This window comes from Onychomys torridus, chromosome 5, assembly GCF_903995425.1.
Source record: "Onychomys torridus chromosome 5, mOncTor1.1, whole genome shotgun sequence".
Lineage (NCBI taxonomy): Eukaryota > Metazoa > Chordata > Mammalia > Rodentia > Cricetidae > Onychomys > Onychomys torridus.
The window spans coordinates 132,788,513-132,800,749 of NC_050447.1; the positions used below are offsets into that span (position 1 = coordinate 132,788,513).

General features: G+C 40.7%; 1 protein-coding gene across 3 annotated transcripts in view; it reads left to right on the top strand.

The window, feature by feature from the left end:
* The window catches only part of Naa35 (N-alpha-acetyltransferase 35, NatC auxiliary subunit), a 61,075-nt gene that overhangs the window by 35,867 nt on the left and 12,971 nt on the right, over nucleotides 1–12,237 (top strand). For all 3 annotated transcript variants that reach the window (XM_036186995.1, XM_036186994.1, XM_036186996.1), the window contains exons 13-15: nucleotides 2,836–2,895; nucleotides 6,443–6,549; nucleotides 11,032–11,098. In XM_036186995.1, coding sequence (XP_036042888.1) covers nucleotides 2,836–2,895; nucleotides 6,443–6,549; nucleotides 11,032–11,098 — 234 coding nt within the window. The remainder of the gene's footprint in view (nucleotides 1–2,835; nucleotides 2,896–6,442; nucleotides 6,550–11,031; nucleotides 11,099–12,237) is intronic.

Below are 12,237 nucleotides of genomic sequence, written 5' to 3' on the forward strand. Positions count from 1 at the left end.
CCAGGCCTGAGCTGCTGGGACTGGGTTAAGAGAGCTTAGGAAGGAAGGATAAATGCCTCCCTGAAGGATGTCAGGCAGTGCAGTGTTGGCAGTAGAGGCAGTGTGAATAAGGAGAGGTAGGGAAAGGGTTAACAGACTATATCTACTGTGAAGCAAAATCTGTCATTATCGAGGTTCGGGTAAGTGTCAGGTGGTGAGGTATGCTTACATATAAGGAAAATAAGCCAGATTGCAAGGTACAGCTCCAGCCTCAGTGAGAGACACTATTTCAAAAGGTAGGTGGGGAGCCATCAATGAGGAAACCCATTATTGACCTCTGGCCTTCACATGCATTCACAGCTGTGCGTACATGTACACACATACACACACACACACACACGCACGCACACGAATATATTTCTTACATTGTTCATGACTTGAGAAATGTGAAACATTTTTAATATTGACTATGCATTCTGTGAGATGAGTAGAATAAATGCCATTCAGCCACTAAACAGTTTAGGCTGATTTTTTTGCCCTGCCTGCCAGCTCCCAAATAACCACACAGAGACTTCTTTATTAATTATGAATGCTCAGTCAATAGCCTAGGCTTGTTTCTAACCAGCTCTTATTATTTATTTTTTATTTATTTTTATTGATTGATTCATTTATTATGTATACAGCATGTGTGCCTGTAGGCCAGAAGAGCGCACAAGACCTCATTACAGATGGTTGTGAGCCACCATGTAGGTGCTGGGAATTGAACTCAGGACCTCTGGAAGAGCAGTTAGTGCTCTTAACTTCTGAGCCATCTCTCCAGCCCCCTAGCTCTTATAATTTAAATTAACCCATTTCTATTAATTTACTTTGTGAATCGTGGCTTTATTACCTCATCTCCCTAATGTCCATCTTGCTTGCTCTGCATCTCATGGTATCTCTCTGCCCTGAAAATCCTGTGTAGCTATTGGCCGTTTAGCTTTTTATTAAACCAGCTACAGTGATATATCTTCGCACAGTGTAAAGGAATATTCCACGACAAAGCAATTTATTTAGTGAATGTCAGTTTTATAGTGTTTAAGGATACATATATACCCTATGTACTCTCACAAACACAGAAAGTAGATTGTGGTAGAATACTCACTAAAACATGCACATTATGCACACAGTGTGCTGGCTTGCATGCGCTTCACATAAGCTAAGGTCATGTAAAAAGAAGGAACCTCAGTTGAGAAAATGCCTCCACAAGATCCAACTGTAGCTCATTTTAATTAGTGATTGATGGGGAAGGGCTACCAGCCCATTTTTCATTGTGCCATCTCTGGGCTGGTGGTCCTGGGTTCTATAAGAAAGCAGGCTGAGCAAGCCAGTAAGCAGCACCCCTCCATGGACTCAGCATCAGCTCCTGTCTCCAGGTTCCTGCCCTGTTTGAATTCCTGTCCTGACTTCCTTCAGTGATGAGCAGTGATGTGAAAGCATATAAAGCCGAATAAACCCCTTTCCTACCCAGGTTGCTTTTGATCCTGATGTTTCATCACAGATATAGAAACCTAAGACACATGGGGTATAAGTAGCCGAAGAAAAGAGTGCCCATACTTAAAACTTAGGATGAAGAAGAAAAGCCAGTAAAGGAGATAGAATGTAAAGACAGCAAGTGTTAACTGAAGAGTACAGGTTTGTTTGTTTCCTCTAAAAGGAGTTAACACCGTGCATGAATGTTACAAGGAGTCATAACTAGAGGGAATTACAGTTATAGGAGAAGAGTAAGCTGATTAAGTAGTCAGGAGTTAGGTGAGTATCCTCCCTCCCTGACTCCTCCTCCCTTTCCCCTCGAGTATTTCAGACACATTCATAGGCTTTCAGGAATGTCAGAGTACATTAGTAGTACAACCTTGCTCTGATGTTTGGGTTATGATAGGCTTCTCTAATACCATTCTGTACTGATGAGTGCTGAACTCTGGAGGATTTATACTCTGCTTTGGAAGCTGAATGTGTCACGGGCTGCCTATGGATACCTGCTTTCCATGGTAACATTGCCTGGGAACACATACAGCTCTTTTCTTTGGTTCTCACTGCCAGCCTGCAGCGATATGGTAGGCATTCCAAAGCCCACATATCTATCTTTAACCATTTCAAATATTAAAATTCATACATATAAAAATTGGAAGGTTCAGAAAATATGATAGTAAATTAGCCACTGTCTCTCAATTTTTAAATGTTAAATGTTTTAGTCTATTTTCTTGTCTTTTGCCTCTTTTTATGTAAACCCATATTTCTTGGTCTTCACCCTAAGTAATACCAGTTACTTGCTTACTGATTTTTTTTTTTAAGGTATATTTTCATTATTTTAAGTTATGTGTATGTGTTTGTCTGTGTGAGGGTATGTGCACATGAATGCATGTGTCTTTGAATGCTAGAGGTGTCGGATCACCCTGGAACTGAAATTACAAGCAATTGAGGTTGTGAGCTGTCTAATGTAGTACTAGGAACCACTGTTGGGTCCTCTCAAGATAGTGCTCTCTTAAACCTAAACCCTCTCTAGCCCCCATACTCATTTCTTTTAAATAACAGCTAAAGTTTTATCATCACCTAGTTATTGTTGGTATTATTTTCATGGTGTACAAATTTAATGTGAGTGTGCAATTAATTCTGCTTTGGTCAGATCTTGAAAAAGGTTTTGTAGACTCTGAAGTTAGCCCTTTGATATAATTAATTATTTTCTTTAAAGCTGACCTTTAGTTCTTTATCTTATTTTGACACTAATAGACTATTACTTCCAAACAAAAATTATACTTTTTTTTTTGCAAACATGCCTGGCTTTTGTTTACTCTATTAACGATACTGCTTTTTCTCTATTAGGATTTTTTCTGTGAATTTAGTGAACAGTCACCGTGTGTTCTTTCAAGATCTCTGTTGCAAGTAAGTTCCGATATTTCACTGATTGATGAAGAAAAGTAGATGCTGTTAAAGGTGTCCCATAGGTGATGCTGTATTGTATTTGTTTTGTCTGAGTCTGCACTTGCTGTCTGAGTGATGCACTGCTGTGCTCGTCCACTCATTAAAGCACTGACGTAGGATGCTATGCTGGGCACAACCCAAGACCTCTGGAGTTCTATTACAAGTGAGATCATGCAAGATATCTTGCTTTCTGACTAAGTTTAGAGTCAAAGTAATATTCAAGAAGAGGAAGGTAACGGGTGGAAATACTCTAAATATTGGGGAAGTAACTCGGATCACAGATGTTTTGAGGGAAATTGAAAACATTTTGAATTAAATAAACTTGGCTAGAAACATGACTTGTGGTTAAAGCACTTGCTGCACAAGCCTGAAGGTCAGAGCGTGTATCTCTGAAGCCCACAGGATTATTGTCTGGTTGTGGTGGCCTGTCTCTAACATTAGCCACATTGATGAGCTTTGGGCTTGATTAGAGACACTGCCCCAGTGAATAGGATAGAAGAGCAAGCGATGCACGGTAATTCCTGGTATCAACCTTGGGCTTCCAGTTGTATGTACATATGTGTATACATGTGTACTCATACTCAGGCAAAACACACATACACATGTACACACATGAAAATAGAAAAGGGGAGGGGGGAGAAATTAAAAATATACAAAAATCTATCATACAACTAAAGTGTTTAGCACTGTTTAGCTTTACAAGAGGTACTGGGAATATGGCTCAGTACAGTGCTTGCTGCACATACATGAGGACTGGAGCTTGATCCCCAGACGTTATGTGAAAAGGCTAGGGCTAGCTGGCCATCTAGCAGCACCTGAGGTTGATCCCTGACCTCCACCTGCATGTGCACACATCCACATACATCCACATAGACATACTCAAAAGGAAGGAAACTACACTAGTCATTGAAGCTGCCATCTTCAGAAAGAACAAGAACAAGAAGGGCAGATTGAACAAGAAGAGAAACGGAAATAACAAACATCAGTAAAATATGAACCAAAACAATAGAGAAAACTGTTGCAGCTGGTAGCTGGTTAGAAACACCAGGAAGATGAAGAGCATCTAGCTAGGGAGATGGAAAACAAGGGAAGATACAAATAATTAAAAGAATAATGAAACATTGTACATAACTCTGTCTAAAAATTCTTAGGCAAAACAGATATATTTCTCTAAAGAAAGACTTCCAAAACTTAAGAAGGCATAATTTGAACAACCCTGAATCTGTTAAATAACTTGAATTAATAGTTAAAAACGTTCCAACAGTAAAAATTCTAAGCCAACATAGTCCCTTCCAGAAACTAGAAGAGACTAGAACAGTTGTTATCTGAGACCAATAGTAAGTCAATAACAAAACCAAGCTAACATTATAAACGTAAGAAACTACAGAACAACGTTCCTTATAACAGAAAGTGACGTCATAGCAAATTGAAGACAGTAGTTTATAGAGGTCTAATTACATCATGACCAGTGGGTTAGTCCTGGGAATGCAAGTGTGGGTTAGCATTTGAAAGTTATTTTACTTTACTGTCCAGTTGGAAAGCTCAGTAAATTAAGGATAGCGTGACAGGATTAACATTAATTTATGATCCTAAAAAAAAAAAAAAAAAACCCAGAACCAGGAGTAGAGTACAACATTCTTCATAAAGGGTCTGTACAAACACTCCTACAGCTACTACTACACTATGTGTGATGAAAATTAAATTACTCCTCTTGACACTGGGAAGACTCCCTGTCATCTCTTCATTTCCACTTGTAATTCGAATGTCAGCCAATGTAATGAGGCTAATGTGTGTGGCTGGAAAATTATTCTACATATTGACAGCAGATTTTCTAGGTAGAGTGCTAAGGGGTCTACAAAGAACTTGCTAGCATGGGTGGATGAATTTAATAAGATCTATATACAAAAGTTATTTCCATATACCTGTAGTAAACAACAAGAGACCAGCACTTTTGAAATAGTGCTGTTGAGCCATTGAAATGATTCAGTAGGTGAAGGCATTTTTCATGTGTACCTGGACATCTGAGTTCATCCTCAGAACCACAAAGCTGTCCTCTGACTTCCATACTTGGGTCATGTTTATGTATATTTCCTCTCCTTTCCTCCAATGAAAAGAATTCATTCATTCATTCATTCATTCATTCATTCATTTATTTTTAAAGATTTATTTATTTATTAAGTTTACAGTGTCCTGCCTGCATGTATTCCTACAAGCCAGAAGAGGGCACCAGATCTCATTACACATGGTTGTGAGCCACCATGTGGTTGCTGGGAATTGAACTCAGAACCTCTGGAAGAATAGTCAGTGCTCTTAACCTCTAAGCCATCTCTCCAGCCCTAAAGAATTTTTAATAGGTTAAAAGTACTATATGTAATAGCGTAAAACTGAAAAACCTAGCTATGTACATAAGAAGCATTGTTTAGGATCTGTCTGCTCCAAATGCAAAATAGTGGTGGAAAAAAAAATATCAGGAACATTCTAAATAATTGGAGACATAAATCTTTTTTATAAACTGATAGAATTGATTTTTGGTTTTTCAAGACAGGGTTTCTCTGTGTAAATTTTGGTGCCTGTCCTGGATTTCACGCTGTAGACCAAGCTGGCCTCGAACTCACAGAGATCCGCCTGGCTGAGATTAAAGGCATGCGCCACCACCGCCTGGCTAAGAATTGATTTTTTTTTTTTTAACGTTACTTTTCCCCAAATTGATCTGCACTGTGAATTCATAGTAATGTCATTAAAAGTGACAGCATGAGGTTGGGTAGCTGTCAAGAATCTAAAATGTGTGGGAGGGGGAAAGAACTAAAGAGCAAAACCAACCTTGAAGGAACAAAAAAGTGAGATGAAAGGTCACACACTATCCAACACTATGGTATTAGCAAAAGGATTGACAGATGAATTGGTACAACCAGTGGAAATTTTCTTTTAAATCAGTCCTCTGTTTTATAGGCTTTCAATATATAAACTTACTTAGTGGCAGATGTCACCAAGTAATCACTTAGCATCATACTTTTAATCACAAAGGTCTATTGTGATTCAGTCTGTTGACTCCTTCAGTTCAACATTATTGTTCTTGACTTAGGGAATTTATACTTTTATGTGTTATTCAATCTCTATCAAAATGCACCTTAAATAAGGATTAATAGGTAGGGGGCTAAGAGAGATGGCTCATTGGCTGAGAACACTGGCTGCTCTTCTAGAGGACCTGAGTTAGACTTCCAGCATCCACATGGCAGCTCACAACCATCTGTAACACTCGCATCCCAAAAGATCTGACACCCTAATCTGACCTCCACAGACATTCATGTGGTGCACAGACATGTATCCAGATATGTAACATAAAAAAATGTAAGAAAGATTTACAAACTGATATACAGTATCTGCCTGTTTTTGAATTGAATCCCTTTGTATTCTGTAGTATTTTCAGGTAGTGTGTGTGGACCTCAGTGGTGGCAAGTGCATCTGGTAGCAGTAGTAGCACACTAACATGTCTAATACTTGTTTTAAGACCACTTTCCTCGTGGATAACAAAAAGGTCTTTGGAACTCACCTCATGCAAGACATGGTGAAAGATGCCCTCCGGTCCTTTGTCAGTCCTCCGGTGCTCTCCCCCAAGTAAGTTACCAGATGGGTTACAGTGTATGCTTCTGAACACCAGCTTCTCTGCACTCCTTACAGATACAGGCCTCACCTCTTAGGGCCAGCCTCCGTAAACGTAGGTCAGTTTTATTTAGACTGCTCTCCTTGTCATAGAGGCTGGGATGAGGGCACGCAGCCATTTGAGCTGATGTTTTGAGAGGTGAATAGGGCTTCCCCCCACCAACAGAAAGGGAAGAACTGCGTCATTTCATACAGAGAACCCAGCATTTGTAAAAGCATGAGAATATGAAATGTATTTTCATACATGAAATGTCAGCGTTCTCACCATGATCTGTTAAATCAAGCCACATGCCATGTTAATCTGTGGTAGCTTTCTGTGTTTGGGTTTCCTGGAAACAGACCTTGAGATCAGTATTCATGTAAATGTATTTAGATGTTGCCAGGAAAAGCCGGCATGTTGTAGGCAGAAAGCACATGAAAAGGAAGAAAGACAAGCAGCATGCACACCTGAATGTGAGTTTGTTCAGTCCTGTAGGAAGCTCTGCAGACAGGATGGGTTACAGTCTCTGTATTTCCTCTTCATAAATAAAGGAACCTGAGAATTTAGCCCCTATGCCTGTCACGTCAGGTTTGTCCCTGGGAGACGAAATCAAAGCAGCTGTCGTTCCAGCTCATAGTCATCATCCAGGCAGTGGTCTTTGTAATTCAGCCGAGAAGGCCTGTGTTGTGTGCTCTGTCTGGATCCTTGTCCTATCTCCTACTCCTGCCTCCTCCTCTCCTGGTCTCACTGTTAACTCAGCCTCAGTCATACTGGCTTTCTTGCTGTTTAGGAGTGTGCAGGGAGGGAAGGGGAAGGAGGGAGGGAATGCAAAAGGCAAATCAAGTCCTGAGCTTCTGTTTTTTGAGGCAGAATCTCAATATGTAGCCCTGTCTGTCCTGGAACTCACTATGTGGACCAGTCTGGGCTGAAACTCAGAGATCTATCTACCTGCCTCTGCCTCCTGAGTGCTGGGACCAAAGGTGTGCACCACCTTGCCAGTTCTTAGTTGTATTTTTGTCCCTGTTCCTGCCTGTGTGTGTGAAGGCCACCCCCACCAATTCCCCCAACCCTCCCCCAACCCCCACCCCCACCCCGCTGCTGTTTCAGCTCCTCTTCCTGCCCCTGGTCCTTTGTTCACTCTGCTCTGAGAGGATACTGTGACGTCGCAGCTCAGTGCACATTTACCAAACACGTTCATAGTGAGGCTCTGGCTTGGTTTTTGTTTTAAAGCTATACATATACTTTGCCACTTGCGTTCCTTTTCCATATTTGAGTTTTAACGCCTGTTTAAAACTGTCCTTTGTAAAACTTCTGTTTTTATTTTGTATTTTTGAGACAGAGTTTCGTGTAGCCTAGGCGGCTCTTGAATTCTTGATTCTTCTGCCTCCCTTCCCAGTGCTGGAATTATAGGCATGTGCAACCATACATAGCAGGTACAAAACCTAAGATTTTTTTAAAAATTCACTCTGAACATTCTGGAATTATTTTGCTAGTCTACAATTGGATGTCTGACTTTAATTTTTCAGATGTGAGCTATGTAGTCATAATCATTCTGGATCATAAAGCTACATGCATCTTCAATTTTGTTTTGTCAAATTGCTTTTCAAAGTGATTGACATGATTTGATGCTGCTAACACTGTGAATGTCCGGGTGGTGGTGCACGCCTTTAATCCCAGCACGCAGGAGTCATAGGCAGATGGATCTCTGTGAGTTAAGAGGAAGAGGCCAGTCTGGTCTACAGAACAAGTTCCAGAATAGTCAAAGCTATACAGAAAAACCCTGTCTCGAAAAACAAATACATAAATAAATAGTAAACACTATAGTGCTCATTTCCCCATAGTCTAGCCTTTGATATATGAGACTTTCTGATAGACTGGCACCAGTGACATAGATCTTGCAGAGGATGTTTATTAGTAACATGTATAGCATATTCACAGTCCTTTGTTTGGTTCCTAGCATGCCTTTCCAAAATGCTTAAATCCTTTCATTTGGACTTTGCCTTTCCTTTGTGACAAGCCTTTCTTAGCACCTAAACTGCACATCGCTGCACTGTTTGCCATTTAAATAGCTCAGTGTTTTATGGCTTCATATTTGCAAATTTCCTGTTTACTCAGATTAACTTGGCAACCTTCAAATCAGTATTTGTACTACTTTTGCTATCTTTGCAGCTGTATGCAGAATAGGGATGCACAGAGCAGTGAATGACACTTTAGACCTCATACTCAAGCCCAACTTCTCAAACTGTTGACTGCGACACCCTCTGGAGTCCTGTAACTGACTGTGGCTGTCACAAAGCACTGGATAGAGAAAAGGTCATATACTACTAATCCACACCAGATGTTGTGGCCAGAGACCTGCAGGGAACTGACCCTGTGTCCTCCAGGAATATTGTCCATGGTGTTAAAAACATTTCCTGGAATTCAGGTGGTGAACCCTGTGCCACAGCATGCAAATTGAGATCAAAGAAAAACTTTCAAGATTTTGTTTCCATACTTCTACTCTGTGGATTCTGAGGGTCAAACTCAGGTTTACCCCCTGAGCCGTCTGGAAGGACTAGGTTTTTTGTTTGTTTGTTTGTTTTATTTTTTGATTTTATTTTTTTTTTTCAAGACAGGGTTTCTTTGTGTAGTTTTGGTGCCTGTTCTGGATCTTGCTCTGTAGACCAGGCTGGCCTCTAACTCTCAAAGATCCTCCTGGCTCTGCCTTCCAAGTGCTGGGATTAAAGGCGTGTGCCACTACCACCTGGCTTGGAAGGACTAGTTTTATAGCATATAATCACTACACAAAATGAGAATCAACTGTGTGTAGGGCCTATTTCATAGTGTGGCAACATATAGCTATAGTTCCCTCTGGTGTGAACTAGCACATGTGTTATATGTGTTCAAGATGGGGTTTCAGTATGTAGACCAGGCTGTTCCTGAACCCACACAGAGCTCTGCCTGCCTCTGCCTCTCAAATTCTGGGATTGCAGGTGTGCAGCACCATGTCTGGTCATGTTAGAGTTGGTGCTTCACATATACCAGGCTCTGGGTTTTGTCCTACCCTATGCTGTAATAGTTCTTTTTTCCTTTGTAAGTGATTTCAAGTTTTCCTTTGGCTCACTATAGAGTTTCCTTTAAGATTTCAGGAGTTTTACCAGATTAGTCACATGGATTTTAGCCAGTCCTATCTAAAACTCACCATTAAGTCTTCAAATCAGATCATTTTCCATATTATTGCTTGTTTGACTATTGTCTCTCATCTCTTTTTTTTTTCTTCTAGAGTATCTTCATTGGTGTTTATGTTGCTATGATAAACCCTGTGACCAAAAGTAACTTGGGGAGTAAAGGTTTTATTTCGGCTTGCAGCTTTCAGGTGGCATTCCATCATTTGAGGGAACTCAGGGCAGGAACTCAGGGCAGGAACTACTGTAGAGGACATGGAGAACACTGCTTGTTGGCTTGCTGAGCCTACTTTCTCACAGCACCCAGGACCACCAGTCCCACTTCCATATCCGTCATCCATCAAGAAAAGACCTACTGGCCAACCTGTAGGGGCCTTTTCCCCTCCAGTGTTTTCTTTTTCAAAAGGACCCCAGCTTGTGTCAAGTTGCCATAAACCAGAAGTATACATAGCTGATCACCTGTGGATATTCTTTGTGACATTCATGTCCTCATTAGTTCTACTCTGCTGTCAGGCAGTGTTTTCTGTCTTTCTTAAAGGTTATTTGTGAGCATCTTTCTCTCAGCTACTTAGATTTAAGCTTGATGATCATTCATGGAACCAGAAAGGTTTTTAATTTTATTTGACAATCAAAGACATTGATTCTCCTAGCTTTTGAATTTGATGACCCCTTGCCTTGTCCCTGGTGTTCTGCTTTGCTCCCTCCTGGCCACCTGTCATTCTCTATTGTATGGTCATGGTTCCTCTTCTGTTTGAAGCTTGTGAGATTGCTCATCTTTGGCAAATTCCCATCAAGGCCCCAGGAAAAAGTCTCATCTGCTTTTTCTTCATTGCCTTGGATCCCACAGCACTGGTCTCTGCACAGTTTGTGCTTAAAGTCCAGTATCTGTTCAGCCTCTGTAACTCCTCTAGTCCTTGAAGACTGCAAAGAAGAGACAGTTAGCTAAGGAACAAAGATAGCACTTCACAAAGAGAGTAGACAAGGGTCAAGGAACATAAGATGTTTTAAAATCTCAGGTTGCAAATGAGGTTGCATCTTGGAAATTAGGGCTCTCTGTAGCTCCTGAGAGGATAATATTGAAGAATAAGTGATGAAAGGTCAGGACTCCCTTGTTCTCACTAGGATTGTTGATCACATACACAAATGTGGAAAGCACAGTAATAGGAAATATTTAACATAATGTTCATGTTCCTCAACTTAGTAATGTATTGGGTTGTGTTTTCTCTGTTAGTAGCGTCTATAGTAATCACTGTGTCTTCTAAGCTGTGTAGTTTGACGCATATTATCTTGCAGGTGTTGCCTCTATAATAATCACCAGGCTAAGGACTGTATCGACTCCTTTGTTACTCACTGTGTTCGGGTAAGACTACAACTTGGGTTGTTCTGATTGATACTTTAAAAATTATGGTACATACTTCTTTAGGGGCTAATTCTATTGCATGCATGCTGAGTACCTGTGTGCATACAAGTGTGAGTGTGAAGGCAGTATTGTATGGTGAAAGGTTTTATTTCTGTAACATTTTATTAACACCACATGTATTGCTTTACTTTCTGAAGATTACTTCTTTTGAAGAGTGAAAAGTTAATACGGGCTGAGATCCCTAAGCTGAAATGAGAACTACCTGGGGCTAAAGATGTTTCAGATTTTGGAATATTTGTATACAATTTGTGGGTTAAGCATCCTGAATCAAAAAACCTGAAATTTAGCATGCTCCCAAGTCTGGAGGATTTTTAATATTATCTGGCATTCAAAAATCTTTTGGAAAACTGGTTGTGGTGATGCACACCTATAGTCCTAAACACTCAGGAAATGGGGCAGCAAGGTCACAACTTCACAGTCCTCAGCTAACAAAGACTGTTGGGGTCCAGCCCTTCCATAGCCTTCTCCCAGGGTCTGTGGAAGAATCTACAACTAGCTGATAATCTAATCTTAGACAATATGAAATGAATATACTTACACAGAACTCTTCAGTCCATTCATGTTATTCTTCTGAGTCAGTTCTCTCTCTACACAGCTTCTGTTCTGCTCTCTTATTTACCTCCTTTCTTACCTGATTTCTCTCTACATTTTTCTGCTGTTCCCTCTGTGTGCTATCTTAATTCCTGCCCCATCTAGGTTCTCATCCATCTAGTTCTTTCCCATCTTAGCTCCTCTGTCATCTCCTTCTCTCTCATCCTGTTCTTCCCCCATGTGACTCTTCCTCATCTTCCATCTTGTCCTTCTAGTTCTCTCTTCTAGTTCTCCAATCTGGTCCTCCCAAGTCTCTGAGGTTCACAGTTATGTACACATAAGTAGCAGTGCTCTGGCCAAGGCAAGGTCACCAGGCTTGAATTTCCTCGGGGTCAAAAGGAGGGGCAATATGATCCACACAAAAGAGCAGTAATTGTCAGCATCATCTGCAACCCAAAAGAGAAGTGACTCATGGGGAAATGAAACGACTAAGGGCTGAATTCTGTTAACACCTAAGCATAGGGGGTTATGTGCTCACACTGTGTCCT